Source organism: Dermacentor albipictus, chromosome 7, assembly GCF_038994185.2.
Source record: "Dermacentor albipictus isolate Rhodes 1998 colony chromosome 7, USDA_Dalb.pri_finalv2, whole genome shotgun sequence".
NCBI lineage: Eukaryota > Metazoa > Arthropoda > Arachnida > Ixodida > Ixodidae > Dermacentor > Dermacentor albipictus.
The window spans coordinates 88,430,363-88,445,305 of NC_091827.1; the positions used below are offsets into that span (position 1 = coordinate 88,430,363).

General features: G+C 45.6%; 2 protein-coding genes across 2 annotated transcripts in view; one reads left to right on the forward strand and one right to left on the reverse strand.

The window, feature by feature from the left end:
- LOC139048051 (sulfotransferase 1C2-like) overlaps positions 1 to 14,943 on the forward strand; it is a 212,818-nt gene that overhangs the window by 131,310 nt on the left and 66,565 nt on the right. The gene's annotated exons all lie outside the window — the stretch shown is intronic.
- On the reverse strand, positions 3,586 to 9,683 carry LOC139048050 (uncharacterized). Its single transcript, XM_070522431.1, has 2 exons — positions 8,956 to 9,683; positions 3,586 to 8,340 (listed from the first exon to the last, which is right to left on the reverse strand). Exons 1-2 carry the CDS (start codon positions 9,010 to 9,012, stop codon positions 7,585 to 7,587), a joined length of 813 nt encoding a protein of 270 aa, XP_070378532.1. The 5' UTR covers positions 9,013 to 9,683; the 3' UTR covers positions 3,586 to 7,584.

Below are 14,943 nucleotides of genomic sequence, written 5' to 3' on the forward strand. Positions count from 1 at the left end.
GCGATGCCTTCGTGCACAAGCAATCTTTCTTATCTGTATTTCTGGATATGGAAAAAGCGTACGACACAACCTGGCGGTACGGAATCCTGCGCGATCTTTCCGCGCTAGGTATCCGTGGCAATATGCTAAATACTATAGAGAGCTACCTAGAGAACCGTACATTTCGAGTGAAAATAGGTCCCACACTGTCGCGTACATTTATACAGGAAACTGGGGTACCCCAAGGAGGCGTACTCAGCTGCACACTCTTCATCGTGAAGATGAACACGCTTCGCGCTTCATTACCACCGGCAATCTTTTATTCTGTCTACGTGGACGACATACAAATAGCTTTCAAATGTTGTAACCTCGCAGTCTGCGAGAGACAGGTACAGCAGGGTTTGAACAAAGTCTCAATGTGGGCAGACAAGAATGGATGTAAGATCAATCCTAACAAAAGCTCTTGCGTTCTTTTTACAAGAAAGAGAGGAATGATCCCAGATCTTTGCTTAGAACTATGTGAACAGATACCTGTAAACAAAGAACACAAATTTCTAGGTGTCATGCTAATGAAACTTCTATCCCAGACTACGTGGGGTAGTGACAGGAAGTGTCTAATGAATATAAGAGCCTCATTCGATCACGACTAGACTATGGTGCCGTGATCTATCATTCTGCAGCCCCGAGCGCCCTAAGGATGCTAGGTCCGGCCCACCATCTAGGAATCCGACTGGCCACTGGCGCTTTCAGAACAAGTCCCATACAAAGTCTATATGTTGAATCAAATGAGTGGTCACTTCATCTGCAGAGAACATACATCAGCCAAACATATTTTCTGAAAGTCCACAGTAATCCTCAACATCCCTGTTTTAATACCATTAATGACATGACATATGCTACACTCTTTCGAAATCGTCCCTCCGTAAGACAGCCTTTCTCGCTGCGTGTTATGGTACTGGGCTGCTGACCCAAAATATGCGGGTTCGATCCCAGCTGCATTTCGATGGAGGCGAAATGTTGAGGCCCATGTACTGTGGGATGTCCGTACACGTTAAAGAACCCCAGGTGGCCGAAATTATCCGGAGCCCTCCACTATGGCGCCTCTCATAGCCTGAGTCGCTTTGGGACGTTAAACCCCATAAGCCAACCAATCAATCCTAGCTCACCTTTCGTTTGTTTTAAGGGTTGACCTGCAAGGGGATGAAACATGTTGTACATAATTGATTTGTGATGTTTTATATTTTATGCAGGCACTCTTCTCTATGAGACATTCCATCCAAGCATGCAGCGGCAAGTGCCTCCACCACCAGCCAATGATGGGAATGGGCATGGCGACCACGGAAACGAAAGCTGTGCGGTGTGCACTACGTTTTATGAAAAGTATGTGGCATTGTCACCCCGTGCTGCTGAGGTGCTTCAGTCAGAAACTGCAAGCCAAGAAACGCCACTGTGGTTTTTTTTCGCGGAAGCTACGTTTGACCGCCTCAAATGTCAACAAGGTACCAAAAAGAGACACTACGGGATGCGAGAAAGCAGCCATGAGGATGCTTTCCCCCAGCTTTTCTGGCAATGCTGCCACCAAGTATGGCAAACAGATGGAGCCTGTTGCCCGAAAGCAGTTTTCAAAAAAGACTGGGCTTACTGTAAACCAAATAGGAACAGTGGTGAACACTGAGCTGTCGTGGCTTTCAGCTAGTCCTGATGGAATTATTGAAGGAATTGATGCCATTCTTGAAATCAAATGTCCCAACATGAATGACTTTGTGCCACTTATCAGTAGTGGCAAGTATGATGTACGGCTAAACAAAGATGCCGAACTTGTACTTCAAGAGAGTGGGCCAAATGGCTATTACAGCCAGATCCAGTTTCAGATGCTCTGCACCAAGACCCAGATATGCTTTTTTATGTATGGAGTGTGGAAAATGATGTAATTGTTCAAATGCCTTTTGATCCTAAGTATGTGTCGCAGACTTTACCACGGCTGAAAAATTTCTATTTTTCAGAGCTACTTCCTCGCTTGTTAGATTTACACACCAGTGGCAAAATGGATATACTTCATCGATATAAGCATATTTGCTCATTATAGTTGAATATGCACATTGTCGTAGCAAGTGTAAAACCAGACATCGTCATATTCAGCTTGATCACGCCCACTACAGGGCAAAGGCCTCTGTCATATCACTCCAATTAATCCGGTCCTGTGCTATTCGCGACCATGTTATCCCCACAAACTTCTTAATCTCATCTGCGCATCCAATTTTCTGCCGCCCCCTGCTACGCTTGCCTTCTCTTGGAATCCAGTCAGTTACCTTTAAGGACCGTTTATATTGCCTTCTCATTACATGCCCTGCCCATTTGTTCTTCTTTATTTTGATGAGGATGTCATTCACTCGCATTTGTTCCTTGACCCGCTCAGCCCTCTTTTTGTCCCTTAACGTTACACCTATCATTTTTCTTTCCGTGGCTCGCTGTGTAGTCCTCAATTTAAGTTGAACCCTTTTGGTAAGCCTCCAGGGTTCGGCCCCATAGGTGAGCACCGGTAAGAAGCAGCTGCTATATAATTTCTTCTTGAGGGATATTGGTAAACTGCCATTCATAAAACCAGGCATGTGGGGACATATATATTCTTTAAGTGTCAGACCATCACTTCAGTTATTTTTTTCTTTCGAGGAAAGTGACAGTCACAACCCAAATTGTTCACTCTCACACACTCTTGCAGGCCGTGCTTAATTGGTGATGTGTTTCACCAAGTTTCGTCTTTTTGCAGCAAAGAAATGCTCTTCCCTTTTATGGCATCATTTCAATATTAATTGCCATTATCAAGTGTGTCCACTGCAGGACAAAAGCATATCCCACAAATCATTCCTATGCTCTGCCAGCTGCAGCCAGTTTACCCGTGCAAACTTCATAATCCCATCTGCCTAACCCTGCTACCATTCACTTCTCTTAGACTGCTATACCTCTAAGGGACCATTGATCGTGTTGCCTTGGAATTACATGCCATGCCCATTTTTTTCTTGGTTGAGTTAGGGTACCATTATCTTGTGTTCGTTCCCTGAACCACTCTGCTCTCTTCCTGTCTCTTAATGTTGCCCCCTATAATTTTCCTTTGCACAGCTCAATGCATTGTCCATTTTGCTAGCATCCACATTTCTGCCTCAGAAGCGAGTGCAGGTAAAGTACAGCTATTATAAATGTTCCTCTCAAGGGATACTGGTAATCTGCTTTTCGTGATCAGAGAGTGTCTCCTAAGTTCACTCCATATCATTCTTATTCTGTTTATTTCGCTCACATGGTCCGAATATGCGGTCATTACCTGCCATAAGTAGACATACTCCCTTTACCACTTCCAATGTTTTGCAGGAAAGTAAACTGTGGTTCCCTTTAGAGGGTGTTGAAGATTACTTTAGTCGCCTACATATTAATATTTAGAGTCACCAGTTTGCTCAGCATGTCTATCTTCTCAGTCACATTCTGCAATCCATACCTGCCAACCTGGCGAGATAAAAAATCGGGAGACTATTTGCGGCAACGGAGGGGGTGGGCCATTCACTGCTCCAACGTCCGGTGGGACTGGGGGTAGGGAGGGAGGGGTTGTTCAAACTTTCAAGCAGTGTTCGATGTGTCCTTTTGCAGGGACCTTGCAGTAGCAGACTTTGCTCGCTTCAAAACTTTGACGGAGTAGCTCTGCTCGAAACATGGTCCAGACTGATGGCCCTTCTCTAGCAGCAGGTTTTGGAGGGTTGTGTTGCACTGATGAGTGGAACTTGGTCCTAGTTTTTCGCACCGTGCTAAAAACCCTCTCACACTCTGCATTGCTGTGCGGTATCTAGAGTAAATTCAGCATCACCTTGGCAACTCGGTGAAACATCTGTTTTCTGTTAGTGTTTTTCATTTTTCGAATCATAGACCACTGCACGTCGCACCTTTCTTCATTCAGAATGTCCTCTGGAAAACTGTACGCTTGTAGTGTTGCAAACTCGGCTTCAAGAGCATCTAAAGCATCTTCAGCAGATTTATTGGAATCTCGGGGCAGCAGCTGAGGGAAACTCTGAATAAAGTAACAAAGACTCGAGAGCAATGCCTCTCAAATAAATTTTAGGTTGGCCACCTCCGCATTCTTCAGAGTTGCATTTTCAAGTCTGAATATGTTCCTCATGAAATCGCACGCAGTGATAAAGTAAGAGCGTACACAAGTTAAAAATTCATCTGATCATCTGAACTAAGTTTCGCTCACAATGCTGCTGTACCGAACTGTACCCAATGACCAGATCACTGTCTGCCTTCTGATTGCGGATATCTTGATATAGAACTTCAAGCGGAGAAGGGGCACCCTTTACAGCAGTTGGCAAGGCAAACCTAGTCAAAAGCTCAGTGAGGAGTTGGAGCACAACCGACTTCAGAATATGTATTTGAGGTGCCTGTGACTGTAGCTGGCAATTGGCTTTCTCAAAAAGCGGGATCACACTTTAAAAAAAATCCAAAAGCCAAGTTAATGTCGGAGGTGAGAAAATGAAGCAGCCTTTCACGAGTCGGAACAATTTCTTGTCTTGCAGACTCTGTTAACATTTTGGCTTTCTTTTGTAGCTGGGGCATCCTTCTCGGTTGGTGCTTTACGCCTGCGACTGGCTTCGTCGGACTTTGCACCTCCTGATGGTTCAGGCCTACGAGGAATCTGATAAGACTCTAAAATTGATGGGTACTGCTTCTTTGATTTGATTTCTTTGAAGAGGTTTAACCAGAGGTTGCCACTGGTCAGGAATTCTTGTCAGGCACTTGCCTAGTCACAACGAACGAGTCGGTACATGCTTCAACATTTTTTGCATTTCTACATTGTGCATCTCTTGAAATTCAGACAGCTTGTCCTGGAGTTTAGAGCTTTTCTCCAAGTAATAAAAGATGTCCACAAGAACCTCGCCAAACTTAGCCGGCAAGCACGTGGCTCCTTCTCAGCAGCAAGGTTAATTAGATGGCATGGGCAGCCAATCACAACCAAGTTTTCTTGTGCCTCCTTTAAGACTGCGGCGTTGCCGTCTTTTTTCCCTAGCATAACATTTGCGTTGACGGCACAAAACGCAATGCAGTTTGACACGGGCACGTCAAAGGTCTGCATTGCCTTCAACACGACGTTCCTGATTTTTCGTCCCGTCGCCTCCCCGTGGAGTTCCTGAATGTTGAATAACCTACTTTCAATGCGCGAGCACTCCTCGACGTAGTACGTCCCCACAATCGGGTACAGCTGTGCAGTAGTGTCGTTGCTGCCGTCGACCGCAACAGCAAAAGCACGGTGCTTGATGGTCTTCAGCGTCGTGCTATGCACCTCTGATGCCATTTCTCCACAATTGCGCTTGCCTTCGTACGTCTGCATCCATAATGCTCCGCCTCGTCGCATTTTGGAAACATTTTCCGTAGAAGAGGCCCGACATGGTCGCTGACACTAAGGGGCAGGTTGTGTTTGACGAGGATTCCCGTAAACAGGCCCTCTGCACGTATGACACTGTCATCGCAGTTGTTCCGAAGGAAGTTCACCATATTGCCTTGCTGCTCAGCGTTGCGGACATAGCTTTGATGCTTCGCCGTGGAAACATGAAGTTTCACGTCCCCTTTGCCACCGTGCGACACGATGGCATCGCATCCACACGTGCAAAATGCAAAATGTTTTCTTGATGCCAAAAAGAACGGAAATTTGGAAGCATATGACAGCAAAAACTTCTGCAGATACCTTTTCTTGGGCTTTGGTAGCACCATGGTATCAGGCACACAATAACTTTACACGCTGCACCGCACACAGACGGCGTAGCCAACACTAATCACACACAGTGTGTATGTAGCAATAACAAGATGCACAATGGAGGAAGGCATGCACAGGCATACATGAAATGCAAGAGCGACATTGGCTCTGGCTTTGGTTGGCTTTCTAAGCACTGTAATCGGCTGCTTAATTGATGATACCGATGGTGCTAGTGCAGCCGTTGTTGGTGATGCTGACGATTACGATGTGGCTGTAGACTCCGCGGTGCCGGTTTCGCAAAAACCATTATTGCGCGAACAGAGACCGCTTTTCGTGAGATATCATGCAGTGATCGTACAGCTGGAAAGTTCAGTAAAAAATCGGGAGTGTCCTGGGCGAATTGGAAGGGTTGGCAGGTAGGGAAATCAGCCCCCGTTGTTAGCATGCTTTTCAAGCAGAAGGTTGCATTGGAAGTGCCGTCCTTAACAAATGAAATGCAAAGAAAACAGACATAATCTTAAGGAGGCCCATATAATAGCTACTGGAAAATTAATAGAAGCTACTTTTGTTAGCAGTTCCACCCGCCGGTCCACATGCCGTGAAGCTGACAACCCAATACTAATTCAGTCTGCCCGAGTTGAAATCTTGCTTTACTGTTCGCGTTTCATTTGTTGAACACCGTACAGTAAGGTACCATGACAGTTCACTCGGTACCAGTACATTCACATAAGCTGCTTCACAAATATGGCAAATGGCAAATGGCAAAATAAGTGTTTATAGTCGAGCCTGTCGATGAACTGATGTAAGCAACTGTGAAATGATTACTTCAGGTTTTAGAAGAAATTAGCCGCGTTAAAGGTTTTTGAACCATGTGCAAACGAGATAAAATTCTCGCACCAGTGCCCAGTATGGTGGCGTGTATAGTGCACAGTCATGCATAAAGTTCACCTTATACGAAACAAAAATGTATACCAATTAACACAAGGACAAACCAGTGAAGTCCTTTTCAGTCACTTATGCCTTTTTGCCTTGCTAATGAAGTTATATCCTAAACTGTGTTTTTGTGCATTTCCTCCTCTCTGACAAATGTACCGTTATTTGTGTGCCTTTGTTGCTTAATTGTATAGACGAGCTTCATGCTCAACTTTCAAATGTTGGCGAAGGCCCCTGGCACATTGAGACTAGAACTGCTGTTCACAGGGGTGCCCTCAAACTGAAGTTGGAAAATCAGATTCTAGTGCAACAGAGTGATGAAAATATATGAATACTCGAGGTGCTTCTTGATAAAAAAGGAACTGGAGCAAACCTTCAAAGTAAAGCACTTTATTGCAAAGTACCACAACTGCACTATATTTACTGTGAAGCTGACAGCATTGTTCCTTCAACTCTCTGAATTTAACAGGATGTGATGCAAACTATTCCTTTAAATGTCTCACACTGTGCCAATGGAAATTTCTTTACAAGTGAAGGGCAAAAAAAAACATTGCAACCAACGATAACAGACCCTATACTTCAATTGATCCAGCAGGAAGTCATGTACAGAAAGTTATGCTTTTTAATGGTATTCTATATAATTCCTTGATTTCCTTGTCTATTTTATGTTGTCTGGTTACTAGACACCCTGTTGAATGAGAGCAGGTTTAAGGTTGCATAACCCTGCACAAACAAAAACCATATCGCTAATTGTTTGTTTTGATTTGATTGGGAGTGCCTGTTTGAAGATTCTGTAGGTCTTGATCCGGTTGATTGCACGTTCCACATGAATGTGGACAGATGCAATGCGCCTTGTGGTGGTGACCTCCTTTTCAGTCAACTGCTTTTTTCCTGCAAAACAAAATGTGACATTGTATTTGCTGAAAACTATGCCAGTTGCATCAAAAAATACCTTTCGTGAAGGCTGGCGTGTTTAGCCGGACACCTTGCACAAGTAGCTCGTTGTCAAGGGAAAAACCCCTGTCCGCCATTACTTCATCACCTCTCATGAAGTAATCTCCTATGCCACTCTCCCTTGTGATGAGCTTGTCCGAAGCACGTCCACCATATGCCTTAGATACAAACATGATGTGCCCGTTAGGGGCAATAGCCACGAGGAACTTTATAATGTTGTGTGCCTTGTAGCTACTAAACGTCTGTGCCCTGGCCATTAGCTTCTTTGGGCGCTGCAACATAACTTCAGTGCAATCAAGAATGCACGTTGTGGAACCATATCCACTCTCCGTGAAGGACGCTGGCATGCTGTCCTTGATGTCTTCTCTTGGCAACCAGTTGACAACCCACTTCATTACCTTGCACAGCACTTGAAACATGTAGCAAATGTTGTTCCCCACAGCAGAAACTGACATCTGGAAAATTCTTCCTAAATGTCTGTACAGAAGACCAAGACGAAGCCTCATAAGGCACATCATTAGCCGGTGAGCACGTGACAATATGCTTGCTTTTTTGGCCAATGTCGACACTGCTTTCACAAGGTTGTTGAAATCTGTTTGCGAGATGGCCGTATAAAACAAAATGTCATCCGCAGAAAGCTTCTCTACAAATGAAGTTTTGTGTAGCGCAATATTGGGAAGTTGCGCATAACAGTGGTCCTCATAGTTCACATTCTCCCACTGTGTTGACTTGTGTTTTTGAACCTAAAAAAATAAAAGGTAGGATGTCAGAGTCAAGGCACCAAGCTTTGTGTTTTGAGTCGTTCAACCATACTCAGAAGAGCTAAATGCAAGTGATTAGCATCTTGGTGAACAGTAAATCGGAACATGGTTGAAACGCATGCACTTGCGTACTACGCCAGGTGGTCTTTATTTAATGTTTGTGTGGTCTCTCGCACTACGACCTGAAGTAAATCAGTTCTGAAATGGCTATACGTACATGGCATATTTTGGTATGTTACTCCACATCCATTCCACAACTTAGGAAATTTTAGTTCAATGTTAAGGGCAAATAAAAATGGTACATTGAAATCTTTACTTTTTACAGCAAATTTTTTTTTGCAAGAAGCAGGCATGGTTCTTAGGAACCAGTATGTGTGACAAAGGAATTGTGCAAAGTTTTTGTTACGATGTAGGCTGCATTGAAATCTGACAAAAGTTGCGCGAGCTTTTGCGCACCACATTACTGTTGATAAGTGTTAAATGTAACAGTCGGTCACTTTTACATTTAGCAGATGGGACCATTAACAAAAATAGTTGTGAAGACACTACATTATCTAAATGATGTCAGTTAAGTGTGGCAAGCAATGTTTCACTCACACTGCTTGTACACTGTACTTGAGGTCTTGCGGTGATATTGGAGTCAGCAGCAGCCATGGTCTGTGTTGTCTGAAGTCACATTTGATACATGAATGCTTAACCACCATTATAAGACAAACAAATATGAATGAAATGGTGCAATTTTCACCCTCAACTTGTCATGGTGTGTTGGTGGCAATCCTGCATCTGCATTAATGCTAGTACTAGGTGTTTGTACCATCTGAAATAAGTAAAACAGCGAGTTTTTTGTCTGTAGGAACAGAGAACTTGTTATTACTGTCACAGCACAGAAATATGGCCCATGTGAAATATAGCCCCCAAATCTGGGAGTGCAAGTGGATTCATGCAGCCATTACTGAACTCACTTTGGCTGCCTCGAAGCACACCTTTGTCTGCGGTATACAGGGAACAGAACTGCCCTTCGTCTGTGTAACCTGAAAGTAATCAGCATGATATGAGGACCTTGCAGTAAAAAAAAATTGCTTTTCATAGTACTGTGTAAGGATAAAAATTCTGCGGATTCTAGACTGTCAAGTCGGCATTAAGTATGCTGCGTGTTAAGCTGTGCCTCCTCAGGTCCTTCCTCAGGAGACGAAGTATTGTATGTTTGCGTACTACCACAGTGTAATGAAGTCATGCAGATTCACATGTTTAACTGCAGTTACTATTATACACTGACAGTTCTAACCGTGGCTGCTCCTTTCTTTTTTTCTTTCAGCCTGTCTTCATATCCCTGTAAAGTGCAATGGTAATAAATATATGTTTTTGCCACTCTTGTTCGATCATCATCATTATCTTACCCAGCCAAACTACACTCCCTGCAGCCCCGCAGGGCGTCTGCGTCAGCAGGCGTTTGGTGTGTTGCGCCACCACGTACCCGAGCACACGAGGGTTGGACCCTCCCGCACGTAGCCGTGCGCGGCTTAGCCGTGTCCGGGGAAAAGGGGATCCTGGGGGTTGAGCCAATGCCGGGTGTTTGGACCTTTACGGCCCCTCGGCGGCGACAACACACCCCTTTGGCCTCGGCTTCACGTAGACGGCACCCCCGGACTGACCCACCCGGGGGAAATTGGCAGTCGCCTTTTCCTGTCCTCCTCTCCAATCTTCGTCTTTCTCTCTCGCCTTTTTCATCTTTCCTGTGTTCTCATCACTTCTCCTCACTTCCTAGTTTCCCGGCGGCAAGGGTTAACCTTGTGTAGCTAGCCAGCCTTGGTTATGCTGTATTTGGTTATAGCAGCGATGTACGGCTGGCGTTGGCAGGGTTTCTCTAGCAGGAACTCCTGTCACGTCCCCCTGTTGGGCTCCATGGTGGGTGGTCGGCATCGCGGCCGAAAACCCAACATTAGTTATGGAACATGCTTTTCCTAAACTACCTGATCGCCCTCAGAAACGAGGGCGCACCGAAGAAGTTTTTCAGTTTTTCGGACATCAAGTCCACAATTTCCCCCGTTTTCATGTGATCCACGCAGAAAAACCAGCTAAGCAAGTGTGAACAATCTCCCCGTTCCTTGTATCTAAGTCTCTTACCGAAGTTTTTGGCCCAGGATATAAGGTGTCAAGGATGGCTAGCGGTGACCTCCTCTTGGAGCTCCGCGACCTAAAACAATTTGAGAAACTTCCTAAACTAGTATCATTTGGGGAGACCCAAGTAGTAGTAACCCCGCACCGCACGATGAATACCTCCCGCGGCGTTGTCTCCGACGATGATTTGCTAGAGCTCACTGAGGCTGAGCTCTTGGAGGGCTTCAGCGAACAGAATGTCATAAACGTCAAAAGAATCAAGATGAGGCGAGACGGAAAAGAACTTGCGACCAAACACCTAATACTCACCTTCAATTCAAGTGTCCTGCCCGAGTCAATCGAGGCCGGGTACATCAAGCTTCGTGTAAGACCATACGTGCCAAATCCCTTGAGATGTTACAAATGCCAGCGTTTCGGCCACAGCTCGCAGAGCTGCCGAGGCCGCCAAACATGTGCGAAATGTAGTGCCCTTGAACACGCCACTGAAGCATGTAATAACTCTCTCCACTGTGTAAACTGTGACGGGGATCACGCCGCGTACTCGCGGTCGTGCCCCTCCTGGAAGAAGGAAAAGGAAATAGTAACTATAAAAGTAAAAGGGAATATATCATTCAAGGAGGCACGCAGGCGGGTTGCATACCTGCCAAAGAAAAGCTTTGCCGAAGTGGCGCGTCAGGGGGCAGCGTCACAACGGTCTCCGGCGACTGTCCGACCCACACGCAGTGAGTCGGCAGTTACGCCATCTGCCCCCACGGTGGTTGCAGCTAGCGCTGCTCCGCCAACGGAGGAAAAGGGGTCATCAACCCCGAAGGTGGGTGCAGCCGAGGCTGCCTCAACCTCCCAGGTCCCTTCCAGTGCTGGCAATGGCCGGCGCAGCCAAATCCCCCAGGGAACCCCATCGACCTCCGGGCTGGTGGGCGCGGGGGTTTTGCCCTCCAAGGCGGGACCTTCCCTGGTAACTTCTCGCTCACAAGAGCATGTGTCCGGCGCCTCACAAGATGCAATGGACACTACACCTACCCCCAAGGCGCCCCAGGCGCCTAAGGAGCGGCGAGGTTCCCTCGAACGCTTCAAAAAGAGCAAAACCCCGGTTACAGGGCCTCGAAAGGGCTCTGTTATCTAAGACATCCCTTCCGTTTCCGTAAACACAGCACCAATTAAATTTAAAACATGGATACACAAATCATTCAATGGAATGTCAGAGGTCTACTTAGGAATCTTGATGATGTTCAAGAACTTATCCATAAACACAATCCAAAAGTGCTGTGTTTACAGGAGACACACTTAAAATCTACACACACAAACTTTCTCCGAAAGCACGTTACGTTTCGCAAAGACCGCGAGGATGCTGTCGCAGCATCTGGCGGTGTAGCTATTATTGCTGACAAAAGTGTAGCGTGTCAGCATCTCATTACAATCTGTTCTCTGTATATACCACCATATCATCACCTTCACAGACGCCACTTAGAATCATTAATAGATGAGCTCCCGGACCCCTATTTTATTCTTGGCGATTTTAATGCACACAGTATTTTGTGGGGCGATTCACGCTGTGATGCGCGAGGTCGCGTCATTGAACAGGTGCTTTTTTCCTCCGGAACATGTCTCTTGAACACGAAGGAGCCCACATATTTTAACCTGTCCAACAAGTCATACTCTGCCATAGATCTTAGCATTTTATCGCCGACGCTTTTACCCTATTTTAAATGGAATGTGCTTAACAACCCGTATGGGAGTGACCACTTCCCAATAATCCTAACTACGCCGAAACAAGATCAACTTCCCCCGCTGGTCCCTCGGTGGAAGATTGACTCAGCTGATTGGGAACGGTACCGAACTCTTACTTACATGACGTGGACTGAGATGTCTGGTATAACCATACATGATGCTGTTGCATATTTTGCAGCTTTTATACTGGATGGCACCTGTAAATGCATTCCACAAACGAGCGGCATGGGTTCCAAGCGGCGTGTTCCCTGGTGGAACGATGCATGCAGGCAAGCACGGAGGAACCAGAACGAAGCGTGGGCGACATTTCGCGATTCTCCTACAGCTGAAAACCTGGAAAACTTTAAACATGTCAAATCCCAGGCAAGGAGAACGCGCCGGCAAGCAAGACGAGAGAGTTGGGCGAAGTTTATATCAAGCATCAACTCGTACACAGATGAGACAAAAGTGTGGAATAGAGTGAAAAAGGTTAATGGACAACAAACGTATTCCCTGCCTTTAGTAAATAGTCACGGAGAAAGCCTGGAAGATCAAGCCAACTTTCTTGGCACACACTTTGAACACATATCCAGCTCCTCACACTACACCGAAACATTCCTAAATACAAAACACGAATAGAGAACCAAAAGCTAGAAAGGAAATATGCAAAAAGTGCGCCGTACAATGAACCATTCTGGATAGCGGAACTGCAGGCAGCACTGAACTGCTGTAATACATCCGCCCCAGGTTCAGACCGCATAATATATGAGATGTTAAAACAACTACCATCCGAAGCACAGAAAACCCTACTTTCCCTTTACAACGTTATATGGTCTTCCGGCGAGATCCCCTCTGCTTGGAAGGAGGCTATTATAATTCCAATACTGAAGCACGGAAAGGACCCTTCCTCTGTATCAAGTTATAGACCTATAGCATTAACAAGTTGCCTCTGCAAAGTATTCGAAAAAATGATTAACTGTCGCCTACTACACTTCCTAGAATCAAACAAATTGCTAGACCCATACCAGTGCGGGTTTCGGGAGGGTCGATCCACCACTGACCATCTCATACGTATCGAGGCACGTATCCGTGAAGCTTTTGTCCATAAGCAGTTTTTCTTATCAGTATTCTTAGATATGGAGAAAGCCTATGATACAACGTGGCGGTTTGGGATATTGAAAGACCTCTCACAGTTAGGTATACACGGAAATATGTTCAATGTTATAGAAAGTTATCTGTCCAATCGGACATTCCGTGTTCGATTTGGCAGTGTTCTGTCACAGAATTTTGTACAGGAAACTGGAGTGCCGCAGGGCGGTGTGCTCAGCTGCACGCTCTTTATAGTTAAAATGAATTCTCTTCGTCTACACATACCACATAACATCTTCTATTCAACGTATGTTGACGACGTGCAGATAGGATTTCAGTCAAGTTCTCTTGCAATCTGTGAGCGACAGGTCCAGCTTGGTCTTAACAGGGTCTCCAAATGGGCTGATGAGAACGGGTTCAGATTGAACCCACAAAAAAGCACCTGTGTCATTTTCTCCAGAAAAAGAGGCCTGCACCCTGATCCTGAAATTGCGTTGCATGGTGAGCGTCTGCCCGTAAACAGGAACATAAATTCTTAGGCATAATTTTAGACGCGAAGCTAACCTTTGTGCAGCACATAAAATATCTTAAAGACAAGTGCATGAAAACAATGAATATCTTAAAGGTGCTCTCACGCACAACCTGGGGCAGTGATAGAAAATGTCTCATGAACTTGTATAAAAGCCTCATACGCACACGACTAGACTATGGAGCCATAGTTTACCAGTCGGCTACTCCAACTGCTCTGAAGATGCTAGACCCTGTCCACCACTTAGGCATTCGCTTGTCCACAGGCGCCTTTAGAACAAGCCCAGTGGAAAGCCTTTACGTTGAATCGGATGAGTGGTCACTTAATCTGCAGAGAACGTACTCCTCTTTCATGTATTTTCTGAGAGTGAACGCAAACAGTGAGCAACCCGCGTTCTCCACCATAAACGATTTGTCCAGTTGTCAACTTTTTCGCAACCGGCCCACAGTGGCAAAGCCTTTCTCACTGCGTGTCAGAGACATGGCTGAAGAAACAAGGGTTCCACTGCTTGAATACCACCCTATGTCCCCTGCTATACGGCCCCCGCCGTGGCAGTGGCAACCAATAGACTGTGATATATCTTTCGTAACTGTTACAAAGCACGCGCCTGTCGCGCATATACGAACGCATTTCCTCGAATTACAGCACAAATACTCCTCTCCTGAATTCTTTACAGACGCATCAAAGTGTAATTCTGGCGTATCTTACGCAGCGGTCGGTCCATCCTTTTCGGATGCTGGTGTTCTGCACCCTAACACAAGTATTTTCACAGCAGAGGCCTACGCGATATTGGCTGCTGTTAAACACATTAAAGAATTTAATATCCCAAAGGCAGTTATATACACAGACTCCTTGAGCGTCGTAAATGCTTTGAAAACTGTCAAGAAATATAAAAACCCTGTAATTATTTCTCTCTACTCAGCATTGCTAAAAAACTATGCGTCTAAGCAGCATATCGTCCTATGCTGGGTGCCGGGGCACCGAGAGATAGAGGGAAACGTGTTAGCGGACCAGCTAGCCACATCCGTGAACGCGAACGCTGCAGACACTTCCACGACTATCCCTGTAATGGACCTCAAGCCCTCAATAAGAAAAAAACCTAAGAGATTTCTGGCAGCGCTTGTGGGATAAAGAAACAGCAA